At 41.9% G+C, this 23,280-nt stretch overlaps 2 protein-coding genes across 2 annotated transcripts in view; one reads left to right on the top strand and one right to left on the bottom strand.

The window, feature by feature from the left end:
• Nucleotides 1-438: 438 nt before the first annotated feature.
• The window catches only part of LOC123758453 (Protein kinase, cGMP-dependent at 21D), a 374,435-nt gene continuing 351,593 nt past the window's right edge, over nucleotides 439-23,280 (bottom strand). The window contains exons 8-16 of the mRNA XM_069322688.1: nucleotides 16,570-16,672; nucleotides 13,056-13,194; nucleotides 9,201-9,316; nucleotides 8,449-8,665; nucleotides 7,718-7,949; nucleotides 4,937-5,100; nucleotides 2,552-2,737; nucleotides 2,122-2,188; nucleotides 439-1,030 (exon numbers count right to left, since the gene is read on the bottom strand). Coding sequence (XP_069178789.1) covers nucleotides 935-1,030; nucleotides 2,122-2,188; nucleotides 2,552-2,737; nucleotides 4,937-5,100; nucleotides 7,718-7,949; nucleotides 8,449-8,665; nucleotides 9,201-9,316; nucleotides 13,056-13,194; nucleotides 16,570-16,672 — 1,320 coding nt within the window. The 3' untranslated portion in view covers nucleotides 439-934. The remainder of the gene's footprint in view (nucleotides 1,031-2,121; nucleotides 2,189-2,551; nucleotides 2,738-4,936; nucleotides 5,101-7,717; nucleotides 7,950-8,448; nucleotides 8,666-9,200; nucleotides 9,317-13,055; nucleotides 13,195-16,569; nucleotides 16,673-23,280) is intronic.
• The window catches only part of LOC123758454 (uncharacterized), a gene marked incomplete at its 5' end in the record, with an annotated part of 5,805 nt that continues 1,290 nt past the window's right edge, over nucleotides 18,766-23,280 (top strand). Inside the window, 4 exons of the mRNA XM_045742888.2 lie at nucleotides 18,766-19,045; nucleotides 19,585-19,761; nucleotides 20,939-21,145; nucleotides 21,667-23,280. The exon at nucleotides 21,667-23,280 is cut by the window's right edge and continues 1,290 nt beyond it. Of these exons, the coding sequence (XP_045598844.2) occupies nucleotides 18,766-19,045; nucleotides 19,585-19,761; nucleotides 20,939-21,145; nucleotides 21,667-21,878 (876 nt within the window). The remainder of the gene's footprint in view (nucleotides 19,046-19,584; nucleotides 19,762-20,938; nucleotides 21,146-21,666) is intronic.

Genomic DNA, 23,280 nt, shown 5'->3' with positions numbered 1-23,280 from the left:
AGTAGATAGCACTACAAACTCACGATAATCAGGCCTAGGCCTAAGCATTTACGCAACCACTTACAAAGCATGTACACCTTTGCTCAATCGTGATGGCTTTGTTTATATTCATCATGCAGTTTACAAACTTCAACACTTCACAACCTAAGGTTATTATTATTATTACAGACGACTTTGCAGTGTTGTCTATAACAATGTAAACAAAGCTGCCATGACTGAGGAGAGATGTACACGTTTCGTAAGTGGACAAGTAAATGCTTGACACGTCGTCACCCTAGATCTATGAACTCTGTATAATTCACTATACAACAGAGTATTTCAGTTTGGTGTTTTGTGACCTTGTGAACTCATATCAAAATACTGTATATAAAACACAAGATTGATGTTTACGTAATACATAAAATTAAAATGGGATGGATAAAATTAGAAAACATCACGAAAAAGAATAAAACTTGTTTGTTTCTATAATACAGTATAATAATAAATAATTACTATAACAAAATATGTGGGTGGTCAGAGCAATGCTATTAGCACATATTCTAAGAAACACAAATCTTGCTCTAAGAGTTTTATGCAGAGGTAATAGAGAAGTCATGATCACTGTACAGTACTGATTTTGCTATAAAACGTTATAGAAGTACCGCAAAGAATTATAACACGGCAGTTTACAAGTAAACTTGTTCTGCAACCTTCTAGGAATAGTTTTACACTTAACTTGTTTTTGTTTAAAAGTTTACAAAATGTTAAGTTTATATCCAAAGAAATATTGTACACCATATAAGCTTTCAAAATGTGTTGTAGCTTTCTATAAATTGAGGTTTTCTTTAAAGGCAGTTTAGTTTTTCTTATAGTATTTCCATTATTCATGCTGGAGAAGCAGCATGTCACTTTCTAGTGTCTCCAAAAATTACAACTTTTTTGTAATTTCAAGAGTTTAAAAGTCAAGATCCCAACCACTGAGTTCATCTCCTGGAACATCAACATCTCGAGGGTACGAGTCAAAGTTGCTGGCATCAGCAGGACCTTTAATCTGTAATGTTCAATGGATTTAAAGATTTTAGTAGTCTGTCCTGTGCTTAAAGGTCACTCACTCTTTTTATCTAAATGCTTTGTTATAATGAGAATATTCAAATGAAGTCACATCATAATCCTAAATTCTTACTTTATTATCCAAAAAATTATCAAAACATAACTGATTCTGTAACAGAAACTGTAATTACTATTTTTTTTTTAACATCCACATAACCTTTACATTTTAGCCATTTCTGAGAGCAAGGATCTTTGTAAGCATTCTGGCAGTTATCCTGAGACTCCACTTGTACATGGCAAAATTTATCTGAAATATAAAACATTTTAGGCATTTGTCATTACTTGTGGTTGATTTGCTCAAGTTTTTTTTATGCAACCTGCCTTGGGACCAGGCCTCCTAAGTGCTTGTTGGATCTATGAACCTATCTGTACTTGCTGCCTGCACACCCACATAGCAATCACAACCTGACTGATCCATTAACTCTTAGGGGAACTCTTCCCTCATTGATGTTGGTTTTGATGAGGTGAGGGAGTTCTTGAGCAGTTGAATTCTGGCCCTCAAGCTGCTGTGGCAGCATGCAAATAGCCTTGGCAATAGGCTTAGCACTTTCTTTGAATAATTACATACTGCTTAATTGTTTCGTATGAACTTTAAGAAAGAAAAGATTTGAATCACTTGCAGTTTGTTCCTGGTGCCTCCAACATTCCACATAGTCATACGAACTTGCCTTTACCTTATAGTGGCCTGTGCACCTCCTGTTCTCGTATCTTAGGCCACTTTTACCTTCAGCAGATAGACACTTGGGGAAGACGGGTCCCCAGCCTCATCATCCCCATTTCTACAGTGCAGAGGACCACGTCTCTCTTATCATTGAAAATCTAATCACTGTAATTTGTTTTGTAATTGAGCCCACTAAAACATATTTAGCTGCATCATACCCCTGTATGAAAGCCCGAGGTTTGCTTCCATATACAGAAAGAGGTTTAAGGATGACACAATTTTTTTTTTTTAGAATATAGTAGCCTATTTCTCATTGTCTTAATACTTTGTACACAAATTGGCGCCAAGAAAGCGGGTGTAGTTATCCTTACCTTCGGAATTATTGGCGGTTGGAGAGATCTTGTTCGAAGTCCATCCCAGTCAAAACCTAGGAACCACCTGTCAACAAAGATGAGGATGTAATTAAGTCATTTATGCTTCTGTAGAAATGAAAATGAGAAATACTGAGTAAACAAATAATTATACACTACATCATATATAAAATGTGTAAGAATATTTTTTACTTGGAAATTGGAATAATTCTGATTGGAAAAGACATTGGCAATGGACTGGAGTGTTCTCAATGAGCCTTTATGGCGAAGGGTCAGACTGTTTACAAGAGTGCATATTGTGTGACTTGGTAAAAACATCCAAGATGTGTTCGCTCACAAGAATCCAATATGTCTATGTCACATTATTAATCACAACAGGAATGAAATTTGTAAAAAAAACAAAAGGAAGAGGAAGTCCATAAATACTAACTTGTGTTTTTTAATATCTTGTATGCCATTACGCTGATATCCAAGTCTTTCTGCGGGACTCTCGCGACAGAGCCTCTTGATAAGTGAGATAGCATTGCGGCTCACGTGTTGTGGAAAGTCGATCATGTCAATACCTTTTAATATTATGTTGTATGTCTTCATAGGATCTGAAGCCGTGAAAGGTGGCCTGTAGGAGAGAATAAAAGGCAGTCACTACACAAATACAATATAGTACAGCACTATAAACAATGGAGCCTCGATTAACGAATTTAATCCATTCTGGCACCGAGCTCTTCATGTGAAATGCATGTCTTTCGAAACAAATTTCCCCATTTAAAATAATGGAATTAATCCGTTCCACCATGTTCCCGGACAAACCATTAATATGACATTTTATAATTTAAATATAATACTGTACATGTAATTATTACTGTATAAATGTTTTGTTTTACTGTTTATAATTGTACATGTACTGTACTTTACCTTATGAAGAGTCGTTGTTGGCTTGAGGGGAGATGATGGGTAGGTGGGGAGGAGGAGGAGAGGGGTTATGGTGTGGAAGGAGAATCCACCTCTGAGTCAGGCGGACTCTCTCTTTGCAAATTTCACCCCACTGGGACCGGGTTGTGGTTCACTATCATTTACTCGTCTTTTCTCTACCTTTCCAAAGAACATATCTACTGACAATTGCTTTTGTCTTCATTTTAGGATGTTCCTAAAATGAGACAGCATATTGTCATTAAACATGTTCCCTCACCGTGTTGTCATTGCTTTATTAGGGTGATGCTTTTCCAAGAACACGGTCACCTTTTTCAAACGTTCCCAACACTTCCCTGATCTCACTGGAAGAGGCGGCATTGCTATGATTTCCTTCTTCAAATCTACAGTAATTATGTCTTTTTTTCCTCTTGACAACACTTATCTTTAGCAAGCCAACCATTTTTGTCCCACCCAGGAATCGAACCCAGCATTATCTGATGCTGGGTTCGACTCCTGGGTGGAATCTAATATCCAGCCCATCCTCCCGTTTTAATAGTAAGTACTGTATTTATAGTAACAATGAGGACCATAGTTTATATACCTATGTACAAAGAAATGAGAACGTAGAAATCTGAACTATTGAGTTGGACAAACCAGAAAACTACTTTTTACTTGTGTTGCTTTTACAAACTAAACTACCTATCCTAACCTCCCTAGACCTAATACACAATATCTGAGGCCTAATACAGTACATATGTGTGCTATACTAGGCCTAGAAATATTTAAGTTTGTGTTTTAGCTTCATTTATTTATTTTAAAAGAATTCCTTACTAGTCAGTATACTATTATATAAAAGCTAAGAACGTACGAATTCTGACTATTGATGATGGTCACAATAGGTACTGTCTAAACAGGAGGATGGGTTGTAATGTCTGGAAATCCACCATACAGTAAACACAGTAGGCAAATGATATATTCTTTGTACAGTATTTAAAGTTTGTATTAAAATATATAATGGTCTACATTACTCATGTTCAATGATCAGCGTTCAAAATATTGTTTTAAGCACTGCTTGCCCATAACCTACATTATTAGCATATACCACATGAAAACCTCTTCTGAGATCCTGATAATTATAAATGTGGTATCAATTTTGTAAGCTGTTCATGCTACATTACCACATACTATAGGGCAGATTTTTCTAGTAAATATATGTAAAACTAGAAAAGGTACACAGTGGTGCCTGGGAGAGAGTGCAATTCCCCTCCACTTCAATCACTCTCCCCACATTCCCTTCATCTCCTCCATTTTCTCCCTTCTCCCCACCCTATGCTTCTCACCTCATCATCTTCTCACCCTCCCCCTCTCTTCCCTGTCTGGCTTCCAACCTTGAACACACACACATTTTATTTTACTGTAATGCTAAATTCTCCTTCACTTTCATGGGAAGAAATCTAGGGTGACATGGGGGGTTGTCACTATTTTGCCTTACCCTCTTAATATGACCAATAGGACCAATCCCAACCAGCCTATGTCCATCCTTTAATCCAGATAATTCCCCTTGCAAAGCTAGGTGAAGCTAGCCCGAAGCCTCGGACAGACAGTCATTCTTTCATATAGATGATTTACTCTTGTGGCTCCTTCGAGACATGCCAAATAATATTTTGATACTGAACTACACTGTAATCTTTATAAGAATATACAGTACTGTATATTTAAATGATTTTCTTTGTAATTTTAGAAATGATTCAGTGCTAATATTGAATTATATTATTGTATAATTAGCTGTATTTCCAACTGCTAAAACCAAAAATGTTTTAGCGTACAATGAGTTAAAACACCATTTTTTTAATTGGTACAATATGTTACTATATGATCTCGAAATACAGTACTGTACAGTACTTACGTTCCAGTCAGCAGCTCGTACATAAGGATGCCAATAGACCAGTAGTCAACTGCTTTATCATGGCCCTTATTGAGGATGATCTCGGGTGCCACGTACTCCGGAGTGCCACAAAATGTCCACGTTTTGCTGCTGGGTCCAAGCTTCTTGCTGAATCCAAAGTCAACCTAAAAATAACAAAATCTACATTATAAAGCAAAGATTTTTTAGGAAGATTTTGTAACAATTAAAACTTGACCACCGAATAATATCCACGCGGGGTGTTGGTAGCACAGTGACAATGTTCTGGATTCGACTGATGATCCAGAGCTCAATTCCCAGGCAGGTCACAAATGGTTGGGCACCTTTCCTTTCACCTATTGGCCAGTTCATCTAGCAGTAGCTACAGTAGTTACCTGGGAGTTAGGCAACTGTTTTGGGGTTGCATCGTGAGGAGGGTCAGTAGTTCGACCTTTGGGGGACGTCAATACAAGCCTAATACTGTATATATAATGTATATACAAATGTTCAAATTCAATAATTCAAATGTTTATTCAGGTAAAGTACATAAATACAAGATGTGATACAAACACTGATGGATTTATAGATAGAGCTAGTACATAGAATGCCTGAAAGCCACTATTACACAAAGCGTTCCGGTCAGAAAAAACACTTAAGACTAAAACTTAATACTAATTGAGATTAAAGTATAAATTGTATTGAGAAAATATTAAAATAAAAAAGGGGGGGAACATGGCAGAAAAATAGCAAAAATACAATTTGGTCGACAAACAGCATTTGATTAAAAATAGCAGACATGGGTTGACATTTTAGAGGTAAGGTAGGTTACAGGGAGTTAATTAGGTAGTGCTTCGTTTTTATCTTAAACTGGTTGAGAGAGGTACAGTCTTTAACATGATTGGGAAGATCATTCCACATTCTTGGTCCCTTGATTTGTAAAGCATTTCTAGTTTGATTAAGTCGTACTCTTGGAATATCAAAAAGGTATTTGTTTCTGGTGTGGTGCTCATGGGTTCTGTTACAACCTTCTAGGAAGCTTTTAAGGTCAGGATTGACATTACAGTTCAGCATTTTATTTATTTATATATATATATATTTTTTTTTTTTTTTTTCTTCTTCGAGGATGTGGGTCCCTTTAATTAAACCAGTGGTGGTACCCCTAAATAAATTAAATAAATATATATATATATATATATATATATATATATATATATATATATATATATATATATATATATATATATATATATATATATATATATATATATATATATATATATATATATATATAAAATACACATGAGAAGATGTGCAGTGACTTAATATCTAACATATTCAGAGATTTGAGTAGGGGTACCGAGTGCTGTCTGGGGCCAGAGTTGGATATTGTCCTAATAGCAGCTTTGTGCTAATAGTAGCAAGCTATTAGCAAGCTATTAGCAAGCTTTGTGCAAATAGCAGCAAGCTATTAGCAAGATAATAGAAGCAAGCTACACAAGCTTCCTGTCCTGGACAAAATTAAATATACCTTAATATAACATGAGTTCAAAGTAGGCAAAACTCATACTTACTAATGCCAGGTTTTTAACCTGTCTTCAGACTTAATACATCACTATTTTGACTAGAGCGTAATAATTCTGAGGGTTTAGCAACATGACCAGCACTGCAATATTAACGCTCCTTCAAAATAATAAACATCGGTTAGGCAAAATCGCATCAAATTTGATGCTTGTGAAATTGTGAGAGTGGGTTGAGGTGCATAAAATACAGTATAAATGTCTATACTTTTCAGATTGCATACACAGCATACATACTGACGTATAACATTAGAACATGTCATATAATTAAACAATTGCAGCTTATTAAAACTACAGTAGATACTGTACTGTATAAATTTGCAACTATAAGACTAGTTCATTAGAGACTTAGTGTACAAACTATCCCAACCTCTATACTACTTAAGTTAATAAAATTTTAACCTGCAAACATGACATGAGCAGGTTAAATATGCTACAGTTGATTGCATCGTTAATTTCCTGACAGTTGACTGATCTTAAAGATTGAAATTAACTAGGAGAAAAATGATACAAGATAGGATTTGTGTTTTGTGTGCTGGGTTTTCTGTAGTTGAGGAGAGGATGGATGCCTTTAAAGTTTATCGAGATACCCCTCCTCCCCCACCCACCCCCCTTCACCATCAACTTCCCGTTTCCCAGGATGCATCCCAGAACAGCTCACAGGATGAGTATGGGGTGCACAATAAACTACTGCTCATAGGGTGCGTATGTGGTGCACAATAAACTCCCATTCACAGGATGAGTATGGAGTTCACAATAAACTACCACTCATAGGATGTGTATGGGGGAGAACAATAACGCCAATCAATCTTGCCCAAAACGCTGTGCGTATTAGTGGCTTTAAGCATAGTATATACTAGCTCTATCTAGAAATCCAACATTCTGCTTGTAACTCAATATGTTTGTATATACTTTTACCTAAATATAAATTTATTTATTTATATTATTTATTTATAAACTAGACCTCTCTGACAGCAAACAAAAAAAGATTGTGCTTACTAACTCCCAGGTACCTGTTGATCGCTACCATGTTAAAAAGAGTAGAACAATAAAAGGAATCTATGGGTATTTGATAAATATACATGCTGCAAAATTTCAACACAGAGCACTAGAAATAATAGAATGGTGCTCGGTTGTTCATTATTGGAAGAAACTAGAATTAGAATGGTAGAAAATAGAGCACTGGACATCAATAGATAAGACTTACCAACTTTGCATATCCTGTAGAATCCAGCAAGAGATTTTCTGGTTTGAGATCTCTGTAAATGATATTCTTGGCGTGTAAATACTCCAAGGCCTCAACGACACAGGCGGTGTAAAATCTGGCTGTGAGGTCTTCAAACCAACCACGATCACGCAAGAGTGTCCATACTTCGCCACCTAGACATGCTTCCATCATCATATATACATACTTATTGTCTCGGAAGGTCTTGTACAATCTGTAGGGTGATGTACATATTATAGTATGACTCAGAAGGTCTTGTATAATCTGTAGGGTGAGGCATATAATATAGTATGACTCTGAAGGTCTTGTAGGACCTGTAGGGTGAGGCTTATTATACAGTATGACTCTGAAGGTCTTGTAGGACCTATAGGGTAAGGCTTATTATACAGTATGACTCTGAAGGTCTTGTAGGTCTTGTAGGACCTATAGGGTGAGGCTTATTATACAGTATGACTCTGAAGGTCTTGTCGGACCTATAGGGTAAGGCTTATTAAACAGTATGACTCTGAAGGTCTTGTACGACCTGTAGGGTGAGACTTATAATATTGTATGACTTGGAAGGTCTTATACAGCCTGTTCTGAGCACTGTCAAATATATTACCCAGTAGTTACATATTACAGCATTTCCATACTGTTATAAACCACTCAAAGATGTTACTGTTTCATGCTATAAATGGATCGTCAAACATTTTCATTTACATAAAGGGCTTTACCTTGCTACAAATGGGTTACGAACTGCCATCATGATTCGCTTCTCTGAAAAAATATGTTCTTGTTGCTGTGTCTCAACAATGTGCTGTTTCTTAAGGCACTTGAGGGCAAAAGTCATAGTCTTATCATGGGCATATTGTACTAGTTCCACTCGTCCGAACCCTCCGACTCCCAGCGTTGCCACAACGTCCAGGTCGTCCAGGCGAATGTACGCGTATTCTGAAAGAAATGTAGAAATAACGAACTTTTATACAGTATCAAATTTTCCAAAATATTGTACATTAATTGCCCCTATTTGCAATACATCATTTTGTGACAAATTTACAGCACAGCAGAACAATAAAATACAATTCAAATTGCATATCTTCATTGATCTAAAACAGTATGGAATGATGCCACTTGCTAAATTGTTACAGCGGTGAAAGCACCTATACTCACTCACCTGATGTTACTAAACCGATTCTTAGAATCATACAATGTCTACGTATAACGTAACAAATATTGTTAAGCTTTTCAAAATAGCAGGCAAATTTGATGCATTTATGGTGAGAATATTGGAAATAGTAAGTTAATTTTAAGTTCTAAACTTATATTTTTGAACCTATCACTGAACAAAGTGCAGCATAATAATTCAAATTTCTACATTATTCTATATACCATTGTATAAAATATTCATATACTGTACATAGTAAAAATAGGAGAAGTGTTATACTAGAGCTCAGAAAATGATTACCACAGCAATGTTGTGACTGACCTGCTACAGCATCAACATTATGTGGTCCAGTGATGGGTCTGGGGACCCCTCGCGTCTCGTCACCATAGTCCTTGTCCCGCAGCTCTGACAGGTCACCAATAAGTTGAATAAATGATCTGCAACAAAATATTGCACTAGTCACATTTAATTATTTAAGTAAATTTCATCTAAACTTTAAAGAACAATTAAGTTAAAATGTATGAATTTCTTAAATAATTACTATACATATGAAGGCTGTGTCTGGCATTTAGAATAAGCACAAATAAAACTATATAAAATAAAATGTCTAGGAGGCCAGATGCTTGGGATAGCTTCACCCAACTTTTCAACACGACACATGGTGGGTGTGGGAGCACCCAAAATGCATAATTCTGGGTTGGCCCAAATGCCATGCTTTAAAAAATATCTGCATCTATAGTGATGCCCCTGGGATTTTCAGGAAGATTGCAATGATATCACTGATATTTTTTCTGTAGAGTTTTGATGCCAACTTCAACTGTTAACTCACGATTTTTCATGGTTTACTCAAATGATGAATGTTAATTCATTTTGGCTACAGCATTACATTTCCTGAGACAGAGATTAAGATAAAGAGAGGAGGCTAGGGAGAGGGGGGGGAAGGGCAGAAGGAGGATGAGTAGAGGAGAGAGAGATAAAAGAATTAGAGAGGTGAGAATGAAAGAGCAGAGAGGGCAAAGGGGAAGCAAGACCCGGGCACCACTGGTTACTCCTACTGTATTTAATTACACAGTTCTGTACAACTGTATCGTATTTATAAAAGATTTACAAATTGAGAAACAATGGAATGAAATTGGTTTCACATTTATGATCCTGCCATAAATACTTTAATTAATTGATTGATAAGTCTTTCTCTGGCATTATCGGCAAGTTTAGTGGTTCAGAATAGTGTAAATACAATCAAATAAAGCACATGCAGACGATGAGTCATAATAATGTGATTGAAGAGTGTTGACCAAACCACACACAAGAAGATGAAGAGAGACGATGACGTTTCAGTCCGTCCTGGATCATTATCAAGTTGATTGTGTGAAGTCGAAAGCACAATCCAGGAAATAAGATTAATCCATACTGATTCATACACAATCGACTTGATAATGGTCCAGGATGGACCGAAACATTGTCGTCTCATCTTCTGGTGTATGATTTAGTTCTCATATTTTCAAGCCATGCTATTTATTTTTATTTTTATTTTATGTATATACAGTATATACAAGAAGGTACATTGGGTTTATGAGAGTACATAACATTGATGTTTTTTACATTCTTGTAAAGCCACTAACACGCATAGCATTTCGAGCAGGTCCTTAATCTAACAGATAATTTCATGTAGGTAATTTGTAGCAAAATTTAAAAATGTTGACAGATGCTTGTAAGAAAATTTGAAGAAAATTTGAAGGTACATTATAGTAAAATTTGAGGATTATCAACATGTACATTATATCCTAATTTGAGGATTATTTGAGGATACGTAGTAACATGTGTCTGTGGGATTTTTCTGGCAAGGTTAGCACCAACTGATGAAATGAAGCATTTAAATTCAGTTGCCATTTCTAGATCTGTTGCAGGTGTATAACCATCCTTGGAGAGTTTTATCTGCTTGTTATGTGATTGCTGTTTAGATCCTAGGATGTTAGAAATAGCTTTCCATGTGCTTTTCATGTTTCTTTTTTCTTCTTTGAATCTACTTTCATAATAGGAAAGTTTTGCTCTTCTTATTATACTGGTAAGCAATGATGAGTATCTCTTAACTACTTCTTGTGTAACTAGGCCAATCCTAAGTTCTTTTTCATATTCATGTTTCTTGTTGATTGTTTTAAGTATGCAATTGTGAGCCAGGGATTGTTTAATCTTTTGGCAGTTACTTGCTTGGTGAGGAGAGGACAGTGAGTGTTGTAGAGGCTTAGAGTTTTGGAAAGGAAGATGTTTGTTAATGAATTTATATCCTGTGTATTATTGAATTCAGATTCCCAGTTTAAATTGTGAAGTGCATTTGTGAGATTGCCTATTGCTGTTTCACTGTGTAGCTGGAAGGTAAGTTTCTTGGTGTCTGGTGATGTTATGTCCATGTTTGCTGTGAGGAAGGTAGGATAGTGGTCAGTTGTTCTGTCAGTGATTATACCAGATGTAAGGGGAGCTGTTATGTTAGTCCATAAGTAATCCAAGGTCTTGAGATCTGTTATCTCGAGATGATTTCGGGGTTTAGCATCCCCGCTGCCCGGTCATCGACCATGCCTCCTTTTTGTTACACACACCCCCAGGAAGCAGCCCATACCAGCTGTCTAGGTACCTATTTACTGCTAGGTAACAGGGGCATCAGGGTGAAAGAAACTCTGCCCATTTGTTTCCGCCTCCACCGGGGATCGAACCTGGAACCTCAGGACTACGAATCTAAAGCACTGTCCACTTAGCTGTCAGGCCCTAGCTGGTAGCTGGTAGTAGCGGATGTAGTAGGTAGTAGTAGTAGTACAGTAGTAGTAGTAGTAGTAGTAATAGTAGTAATAGTAGTAGTAGTAGTAGCAATAGTAGTAGGTAGTTGGTAGTAGTGGATGTTTGAGTGATTCGGATGGGCTTGGTGATTGTGGGGATTAGCATACAGGAGTTCGTGCTGTTTAGGAAATAATCGACTTGGGGCTATTTTGTCGACACAGGTCAATATTGAAGTCACCTCCTAGAATGTGTTATTATGACTCATTGTCTGCATTAAAGTTATACATTCCCTGCAATGAAAAACAACAAATAATCTGTGGGAGGCAGAGAGCCTCTTTGATAAAGGGAAATATCCTCCCCACTGGTGAAGTGCGAGAGTATGTTCAGTAATAACAGAAGAATGAAGGCCATTACAGAAGGCCTATTGGCCCATACATTACAGCTCCTATTTATAGCTACCCAAACCCATTCATATGTATCTTTAACCTGCTATTAATGTTCTCGATAATCTCCGAGATACTTAAGCGTGTCCTCCCAGTGGAGGACACTATTTTTGTGATACTGAACACTGAGGGTAGCAACACAGTTGTTACAGTAGGGAACAGGCGCCACAGTGAACAAGTACAGTGTTATTTAGTGACTGATATCAAAAGAAACAAGCACACTCTCCCAGTGGTGTGGCATAATAAATCTGGGCATATGATCTCTTCCCAGTGAGCACAATATCCAGGAGCAATGTCATTTCAACGCCAAATTAGCGCTGATAACGTTGATTTATGGAAGCAATGCCTCGCTTTGATATTGTGGGGAGCGGGTCGTGGTGCCCTCTAACAGTGCGACCCCAACTCTGCAGTCAAGACAGAGGTGGCTGTTTTAATCTCTGGGTAAACTTGTGAAATGTGAGGAAATGCCTTTATGGGATTAAGTTGGCTTAAGTTGACATTCTTGGCAATCTCATAAGTTTGGTTCTTGCCAGACACACTGACAGATTCTGAATACCACCAAAATTGTATTTGATAAATGCCTCTTAAAACCAACTACTCTAAAATTAAAAAAAAAAATAGAGGGGTGCATAGAGTGAAAAGCATGCTTCCAGTGATTGAAGTTCACTACTGGAATTTCTATTAAAAATTTTTTAACAACCTCTTTAAAGGAAGATAGCTCAGCAGTTAAAACAGAGACCCACAGCGGCTAAAGCCAGGGAAAAGACGTCCTCCCCCAATAGATGACAGCATTAGATTCAGAGCTACACGTATATACTGCAGCACAACCCTCATGGATGGAAGATTGCTCTTTAGAACATAAAACTTCATTGGAAGTACAGTATTGGCCTTAATGCATGCAGAGTGCATGCAGCATACTAGTTTCTAAACTCACAAGCTTTTAATTGAAGAATGAATAACTTACTCTCTGTCCAAGGTGAGGCACTCCACCCCAGGAGCCATGGCTATGACGCTGGCAGTGCGGCACTCCTCCCTCAGCAGCGCCTGTTCCCCAAAGTAACTGCCCTTCTGCAGCACTCTGATCTCTTCCTCGTCACTCTTACCTGCAAATAGTCACAATAAGAGTGAGTAATTAGTTAAAGAATATTGATATTGAAAGTCATTAGTATATGCTACTGTACGAGTGTCTTCAAATGGGTCCTGTGGTGCAGCGGTTCATGTCCTCGACTCATAGTTGAGGATCCCGGGCTCGATTCCCTGGTGGCACAGTAAACAGGTACCCGGGAGTTAGGCAACTGTTGTGGGTTGTATCCTGGGGGAGGGTCACTAGTTCCACCTTGGAGTGACGTGGACCAGTCTAAGTACAGTACAGTACAGTACAGTACAAGCTTCCGGTCTCCGACAGTGAATATTAAATAAAATAATAATAATAATAATAATAATAATAATTTATAATAATAATAATAATTTATAATAATAATAATAATTTATAATAATAATAATAATTTATAATAATAATAATAATTTATAATAATAATAATAATTTATTTAGGAACAGTACATACATAGTTGCAGCGTTACAGTACAAACATCCTGTTAGATTTATAGATAAGAGGTAGTACATATAATACCTAAAGCCACTAGTACGCTTAGCATTTCGGGCAAACCACCACAGACAACTAAAAGTTATGTAGTTTTTCCAACCTTTGAAGAGTAGTGTAAATATAAATATATATATATAACAAAAAAGGGCCAAACAACATTATGTTAAAAATGCACATTCTGTTTATTATTGATGAGGTGTGGCCTTATAATAATTGATGAGGTGTGGCCTTATAATAATTGATGAGGTGTGACCTTATGATAATTGATGAGGTGTGGCCTTATGATAATTGATGAGGTGTGGCCTTATAATAATTGATGAGGTGTGGCCTTATGATAATTGATGAGGTGTGGCCTTATAATAATTGATGAGGTGTGGCCTTATAATAATTGATGAGGTGTGGCCTTATGATAATTGATGAGGTGTGGCCTTATGATAATTGATGAGGTGTGGCCTTATGATAATTGATGAGGTGTGGCCTCATGATAATAATTGATGAGGTGTGGCCTCATGATAATAATTGATGAGGTGTGGCCTCATGATAATAATTGATGAGGTGTGGCCTCATGATAATAATTGATGAGGTGTGGCCACAATATAGAAGAAGCTGATTTGATTTAGTTCATATTATATTATACACTCCATGCCTATCCTCTAGGCGATAGTGGACCCCATACCCATCCTGTGGGTGGTAGTGGACCCCATACCCATCCTGTGGGTGGTAGTGGACCCCATACCCATCCTGTGGGTGGTAGTGAACCCCATACCCATCCTGTGGGTGGTAGTGGACCCCATACCCATCCTGTGGGTGGTAGTGGACCCCATACCCATCCTGTGGGTGGTAGTGGGCCCCATACCCATCCTGTGGGTGGTAGTGGACCCCATACCCATCCTGTGGGTGGTAGTGGACCCCATACCCATCCTGTGGGTGGTAGTGGACCCCATACCCATCCTGTGGGTGGTAGTGGACCCCATACCCATCCTGTGGGTGGTAGTGGGCCCCATACCCATCCTGTGGGTGGTAGTGGGCCCCATACCCATCCTGTGGGTGGTAGTGGACCCCATACCCATCCTGTGGGTGGTAGTGGGCCCCATACCCATCCTGTGGGTGGTAGTGGACCCCATACCCATCCTGTGGGTGGTAGTGGGCCCCATACCCATCCTGTGGGTGGTAGTGGACCCCATACCCATCCTGTGGGTGGTAGTGGACCCCATACCCATCCTGTGGGTGGTAGTGGGCCCCATACCCATCCTGTGGGTGGTAGTGGGCCCCATACCCATCCTGTGGGTGGTAGTGGACCCCATACCCATCCTGTGGGTGGTAGTGGACCCCATACCCATCCTGTGGGTGGTAGTGGGCCCCATACCCATCCCGTAGGCGCTTACCTGGTTGATACCTGGTTGATGGGGTTCTGGGAGAGTTTGGTCCACCAGACTGTTGCTTGGAGCGGCCCGCAGGCCCACATATACCTGGTTGATGGGGTTCTGGGAGTTGTTCTACTGCCCAAGCCCGGCCCGAGGCCAGGCTTGACTTGTGAGAGTTTGGTCCACCAGGCTGTTGCTTGGAGCGGCCCGCAGGCCCACATACCCACCACAGCCCGGTTGATCCGGAACTTCTCTTAGAAAACAGTCCAGTTTCCTCTTGAAGATGTCCACGGTTGTTCCGGCAATATTTCTTATACTCGCTGGGAGGATGTTGAACAACCGCGGACCTCTGATGTTTATACAGTGTTCTCTGATTGTGCCTATGGCACCTCTGCTCTTCACTGGACCTCTGATGTTTATAGTGTTCTCTGATTGTGCCTATGGCACCTCTGCTCTTCACTGGACCTCTGATGTTTATACAGTGTTCTCTGATTGTGCCTATGACACCTCTGCTCTTCACTGGACCTCTGATGTTTATACAGTGTTCTCTGATTGTGCCTATGGCACCTCTGCTCTTCACTGGACCTCTGATGTTTATACAGTGTTCTCTGATTGTGCCTATGGCACCTCTGCTCTTCACTGGACCTCTGATGTTTATACAGTGTTCTCTGATTGTGCCTATGGCACCCCTGTTCTTCACTGGACCTCTGATGTTTATACAGTGTTCTCTGATTGTGCCTATGGCACCTCTGCTCTTCACTGGACCTCTGATGTTTATACAGTGTTCTCTGATTGTGCCTATGGCACCTCTGCTCTTCACTGGACCTCTGATGTTTATACAGTGTTCTCTGATTGTGCCTATGGCACCCCTGTTCTTCACTGGACCTCTGATGTTTATACAGTGTTCTCTGATTGTGCCTATGGCACCTCTGCTCTTCACTGGACCTCTAATGTTTATACAGTGTTCTCTGATTGTGCCTATGGCACCTCTGCTCTTCACTGGACCTCTGATGTTCATACAGTGTTCTCTGATTGTGCCTATGGCACCTCTGCTCTTCACTGGTTCTATTCTGCATTTTCTTCCATATCGTTCACTCCAGTACGTTGTTATTTTACTGTTCAGATTAGGGACCTGTCCCTCCAGTATTTTCCATGTGTATATTATTTGGTATCTCTCTCGTCTCCTTTCTAGAGAGTACATTTGGAGAGCTTTGAGACGATCCCAATAATTTAGGTGTTTTATCTCGTCTATGCGTGCCGTATATGTTCTCTGTATTCCCTCTATTTCAGCAATCTCTCCTGCTCTGAAGGGGGAAGTGAGTACTGAGCAGTACTCAAGACGGGACAACACAAGTGACATGAAGAGTACAACCATTGTGATGTGATCCCTGGATTTGAAAGTTCTCGTAATCCATTCCGGTAGTGGGAATGATTAGAGACTCATAATGGACTCAGAAACGAAGCTTACAGGGAAGGTTAAGGGAAGGTAGCATTATAAAAGGATACTCACCGGGTATTCGCTGAGTAACGCGCACCTTCCCCGACCTGAGGATGTAGAAGGAGTCTCCACTGGTGCCCTGTCTAATAATGTAGGTCCCAGGGGCGTAGAAGTCCTGTAGAAGACATTATATGACAGTTAAGCTCCTCAAATGTTAGGCTACAGGATGAAGAATAACAGGAACCTATATGGTACAATAACGAGGTTCTCTGAAATAAAGAACGTTGTGATATTATTTAGCAATATGAATAGTCAAAGAAATAACTTTGGGCTGAAGCAGTGTTTTTTTTAATTTTTTTTTTTATTATTTTCTAGCACAAACGTGGCCACACATTTACAATGCTAACCAGCATATATACATTTTCTTCTGTCCTCCATGGACAGGGTTAGAGATCAGTTAAACATATAGCTCAGGGATTTATTGAACAGCATAGTGGTCTACGTCCATAGCTCTCAACTGATGAACCCAGGTTCAATCCCCAAGGCAGGCCACATTTTTCCTTTCATCTCATGCCTCTGTTCACCTAACACTAAATAGACACCCCCCAGGAGTTAGACAACTGTTGCATGGTTGCATCCCGAGGAAGAACAACAGTTGGCCCCTGGAAGATAGGAGGACCTCAATAAGCCAGGCTTCCCGTGCCTTGGGAAGCAATAAAATCAATTACTTATTTTATTTTTATTTTATTTTATTTTATTTATATATATACAAGAAGGTACATTGGGTTTGTGAGAATACATTGGATAGTACAGTATTTACATTCTTGTAAAGCCACTAGAACGCGCAGCGTTTCGGGCAGGTCCTTATACGTAAGGTCCTTATACTTATACGTAACCAATGTCATCTCAAACCCAAATGGACGACTTGGCCCCATAACTGTGGTTTAAGAGAAGCTAAACAGCATGCAGCTGTTGTGGGTGTAATGACACCTGTCTGTCCTTGACAGACAGGATAATAATTATATTAGAATACCACAACCGACCCTGTGAGGCGATTACAGATAGATATTAATTCCAGAGGACTGTCAGTGATTCTTGTTCCAGCAACTGTGCACTCCAGTCCAGCAGTGACTAGGGATATTCCAGTCCAGCAGTGACTATAGGGATATTCCAGTTCAGCAGTGACTAGGGATATTCCAGTCCAGCAGTGACTAGGGATATTCCAGTCCAGCAGTGACTATAGGGATATTCCAGTCCAGCAGTGACTAGGGATATTCCAGTCCAGCAGTGACTATAGGGATATTCCAGTCCAGCAGTGACTAGGGATATTCCAGTCCAGCAGTGACTATAGGGATATTCCAGTTCAGCAGTGACTAGGGATATTCCAGACCAGCAGTGACGAGGTCTTGACATGGTCTTGTCAACTCATATCGGGTCTAGGAAATCATCCCTGTATGGTATACAGGTGTAAATGAGCCCTGTATGGTATACAAGTGTAAATGAGCCCTGTATGGTATACAGGTGTAAATCATCCCTGTATGGTATACAGGTGTAAATGAGCCCTGTATGGTATACAGGTGTAAATGAGCCCTGTATGGTATACAGGTGTAAATGAGCCCTGTATGGTATACAAGTGTAAATGATCCCTGTATGGTATACAGGTGTAAATGAGCCCCGTACAGTGGATCTATGTATAGTGAACAATGCGCCAATTAATATGCCTCAATTTACTCTAATGAAGGTTATAATCCAACAATTATAGGGCGGGTTATAATGGCTAACGATTTTACTCAAATGAAGCAAAGTTCGTTATTTTTAATCAAGTAGCAGGTTAGATATTCGGAACAGTTTATCAAGGAGATATAATTCACAGGAATTCTGTGTATACATTTAAAATCTTTTAGACAAAATACTATCTTTAAATCCGCACCATCATAGGCTACTGAGAAACACGCAGCCTAGTTTGGATTTAATAGTTCTGTTATTGTTTTAATTCCCTTGTAAATCTTAATTGATAACTTTAGTCCTCATCTTGCTTCCTGTGCCTCTTCAATATATTCCTGCCTCGGAGCTCGTGTCTGTTCAAGTAAGGTCATTCAGATGTACGTTTCCAAAAGATAGAGAAGGTTAACGATATTTCTATCATCTCTCGTTCCTGGTTTGGACTACTTATCAGTGATCTAGGGAGACAGATCAAAACTTCTTCCCAGCACGATATCCCTACATAATTTTACCCACATAAAGATAGCCTCAAGAGCGTAGCCATGACCCGTGCCACTGGTGTTACAGGAGAGATGGGCGAGGAACGTGGTGCTGCTGGTGCTGACGCTGCAGGTGTCGACGTGGGGCCACACCCTGGCCGGAGCCTCCACCAGGGACGGCGAGAGGCTACACTCCGCCCTGCTGGAGCTGACCACGGTGCTCAGGGGCCTCAGGGGCGACCTGAGGGACGGCTTCGACCACCTGGTGAGCGAACTGCAGCAGGAGCGACTCTCCCGGGAGGAGGTCACTCATGTCCTCAGATCCCAAGTTGACGATAACCGCAAAGGTGGGTAAGACCTTCCTGCTCCAGACACCACCACATCTCCTCTTTCTTTCCAGCTTTCCAGCCCAACCATTTGGGCTGGACGGCAGAGCGACGGTCTCGCTTCATGCAGGTCGGCGTTCAATCCCCCACCGTCCACACAAGTGGTTGGGCACCATTCCTTTCCCCCCGTCCCATCCCAAATCTTTATCCTGTCCCCTTCCCAGTGTTATATAGTCGTAATGGCTTGGTGCTTTTTTTCCCCTGATAGTTTCTTCTTTTTCTTTCCACCTTTCCAGTACTATTTTCACCACCATCCATCCTAGCTATCTTAGTAACGATGAATTTTTTTATTAATGTGAAACCCCGGAAGACACGAGGCTTGGCCACAACCACCCTATGTACTGCCTGTACCACAGACCATCCACCTTGCAAAGTTTGCTGAGGCTAAGCCCCAAGCGTGTGGCCGCCCATTACACAATCTCTTACACAGAAATGTATATCATGACCTTGGAAAGAATGCCACATTTTGAATGAGAAAAATGTAATACATTTTCCTACAGCTATAGAGAATGTTGGTGAAGAGTTGAAGCTGGTGACGGGGGGCGGTGGTGGGTGCCCCTGTGGCGCCGACGGTGAGGGCCACACTGGTGAGGGCGGCGTGGAGGGCGGCACCAGCCACGCCACCAACCAGTCTGGGGAGGCCGCCCACTCTGACGGACACCCCACACACACCATAGGTAAGTTGGGGCCACCCTCGCCTCACCTGTGGGTCTGGGGGGGATACCATGTTGCAGATGGCGAACCTTCAGCTATTCTCTGGTGCAGGTCGGCTTTGTTGAGGTGTGAGAGTTTTTTGGTGATGATGTTTTTTATGTTCTCTAGGCTGGGTTGAATTGTTTTATGTATCACTGGATGATGAGTTGCCAATTTAGCAATTTCATCAGCTTTTTCATTTAATGGGATGAAAGCAGAGACACACACATATAAAGGCAAGACCAGAGAATCTCCACAACTAATTACTCCCTTAAGTGGCGTGTGAGCCAGGCGTCAGGTGCAGGGGTAGTGAGGCTGGGCCACCTAGACCCTCACCCGTCACCTCAGCCGCCCCCCACCACTCCCCTCACACCTCAGCCGCCCCTCACTACCCCCTCACACCTCAGCCGCCCCTCACAGTGATGCCGTACCGTTTTCTGTTTTGGGTCCTCTGGCTTACTCGGTTAGGTTAGGAGAGGAAACTTTCAATTCACGTTTTTCATGATGTTTTGAAACCTTAGGAGACCTGACCTGCCCTCACCTGGCGTGGCCACCTAGACCTGTCCTCACCTGGCGTGGCCACCTAGACCTGTCCTCACCTGGCGTGGCCACTCTGACCTGCCCTCACCTGGCGTGGCCACCTTGACCTGCCCTCACCTGGCGTGGCCACCCTGACCTGCCCTCACCTGACGTGGCCACCTTGACCTGTCCTCACCTGGCGTGGCCACCCTGACCTCCCCTCACCTGGCGTGGCCACCCTGACCTGCCCTCACCTGGCGTGGCCACCCTGACCTCCCCCTCACCTGGCGTGGCCACCCTGACCTCCCCCTCACCTGGCGTGGCCACCCTGACCTGCCCTCACCTGGCGTGGCCACCCTGACCTCCCCCTCACCTGGCGTGGCCACCCTGACCTCCCCCTCACCTGGCGTGGCCACCCTGACCTCCCCCCTCACCTGGCGTGGCCACCCTGACCTGCCCTCACCTGGCGTGGCCACCGTGACCTGCCCTCACCTGGCGTGGCCACCCTGACCTGCCCTCACCTGGCGTGGCCACCGTGACCTGCCCTCACCTGGCGTGGCCACCGTGACCTGCCCTCACCTGGCGTGGCCACCCTGACCTGCCCTCACCTGGCGTGGCCACCTCACTCTACCTCTCCTACAGTGTGCCCGCCGCCTTTCCTCCTGGTGGGGGCTCACTGCCTGGCACTGCTACGAGAGAGGACGCCGTGGGAGGCCGCCCGCGCCCGGTGCCACAGCTACGCCCTCAGTGTGGTGGGCGTGCGGGCGGGGGCGCGACAGGTCAGCGGCGACCTGGTCGTCCCACACGACATGGACGCCTTCAAGAGCTTTGTTGCCTCCACCGACTTCAGTAAGTGTGAGACGCGCGCCATTAATGTGTGTTGTTACTTGATGACTTTCTCCTTAGACATTTTCCCTTGTAATGTTACCCCGTACAACCGAGTCACGTCTTCTCTCACCGTTTGTACTAAGTTATCATCAGTAATTCACTGGGGACAAGAGACTCCTCACCACTAACTACCCAATCCGTCCAGCTGTGAATAGTTAATGGCAGTAATCAGCTTAACTGCGACCCCAGACCTCTACAGGACCCATTAATTACCCCCTTGACTCCTGACTGTCTCTCCAACCACTTGGGCTGGACGGTAGAGCGACGGTCTCGCTTCATGCAGGTCGGCGTTCAATCCCCGACCGTCTAAGTGATTGGGCACCGTTCCTTCCTCCACCCCTCGGTCACATCCCTAATCCTTATCCATCCCAAGGGGCTACATTGTCGTAATGGCTTGGCACTTCCCCCCCCCCCTGATAGTTCCCTCCTGACTGCTCTATACACAGCCATTCCTTCCCTGTTATTAGTATTTTATGTTCCAGGCGGCGCGCCCTCTGGACGGGCGTGGGTGGGAGGTTCGACGGAGGGTTGGGGCGGCGTGTGGGCGTGGGTGGACGGGTCTCTGATGAAGGAGCTGCCTTGGCTGTACTCCCAGCCGGGCCTGGAGGGCGGCCTCCTGGCCGTCGACAGTGACGCCAACTTCCACACTGCCAGCAGGCGGGTGGCACTCTGGCCCATATGCCAGCTGAGGTAGTGCCACCCTCCTCCACCCTCTCCTTCCCGTGCCTCCACCACCGTACCACCAACACTCACCAAGTCACCCAAAAGGCGCCAACAGCTGCGAGTCACCAGTATCTGCTCTTCAGCAACAAGGCCAAAGACTGGGGTCGCCAAATGCACTTAAGCCACCATCAGAAATTCACAAGTCGCGCCATCAGCCTATTATGAAACGATAATTCACAATTTATGAAATTCCCTTCACCTTGAACGGAATATTCTCACCAAGAAATACAGATCAAACTCACCAGAGAAAAAGTCAAATTAATCAGGGAAAACGGAGCAATGTCACCAGGTCGAACAGTAGGGGTCACTGAACTATTATGGAAAACCCAAGTCGTGACAAGAAGGCGGACGGTTCACCAGAAAAAATAAACACGGTCCCTACCCAGTGGGCACACTATCCAAGAATAACGTTGATAACGCTAATTCAACAACGTGGATAACGTTATACACTTGGATAGTGTGACCAGTGGGCAGTGTGACCATGTTCCACCAAGCTCTCCAGTCCGACCTAAAGAGCAATTTACACCGCCATCTTGATTCTAGCGATGCCAATGTTTCGCTTCAAATGATGTCACTCTTGAGATCATATTGATGTCACTAACGTTATCCTACCCAGTGGGTACAATATCCAAGACCAACGCCGAATCATCGATGCTTCAAGTGAGGAACCAACGCCACTCCAATGGAACCAATGTTATTTTTAAATATACAAGAGTTATTACATTGTTGTAGAGCCACCAGCACGCGTAGCGTTTCGGGCAGGTCCTTAATCCTAATTTTCACATGGAATACGACCCGCCAAATTGTTTACTAACCCAGGTACCCATTTACTGCTGGGTGAACAGAGGCTACAGTTAAGGATTGGCGCCCAGTCATTCCGGAAAGGATTGACTAGGCGGACTGACTGGTTACGTTGAAACAAGTCAAACAAGTCACGTCAGTCAGTCCTCCCTGGATAGCTGCTATGACTAGTCAATCCTGGTCATGCCACTGCCTTGATGCTAATCATGTCAGTGTCTTAATCCTAGTCATGTTAGTGTCTTACTTCTAGACTATCACTGTTTTGATTTCAGTCATATCATCTTAATAATTAATTAAAGGGTCCAACCAGAGTTTTCAACAATTTATTAGTTTTGTTTCTAATACTACAATAAAGTTTAAATTTTAAACTCCATTTTGAGCTGTATTTGAAGGATACAGATAATTCTTAACACCTTTTTAAATCACTGACGACAGTAAATACATTAGCAGCAATGTTCAAGTCTTACCAATTGATATTTTTGTGTTTGGTTTACCTTGAAAACATTACAAAATCGATTAATTAAAGTAATTGGAAAGTGTATAAACAGAGTTATGTACTGTAAAAAGGATAT

This window comes from Procambarus clarkii, chromosome 11 (genome assembly GCF_040958095.1).
Source record: "Procambarus clarkii isolate CNS0578487 chromosome 11, FALCON_Pclarkii_2.0, whole genome shotgun sequence".
Lineage (NCBI taxonomy): Eukaryota > Metazoa > Arthropoda > Malacostraca > Decapoda > Cambaridae > Procambarus > Procambarus clarkii.
The sequence above is the reverse complement of the archived record's forward strand: the minus strand, read 5'-3'. Positions and strand labels throughout refer to the sequence as shown.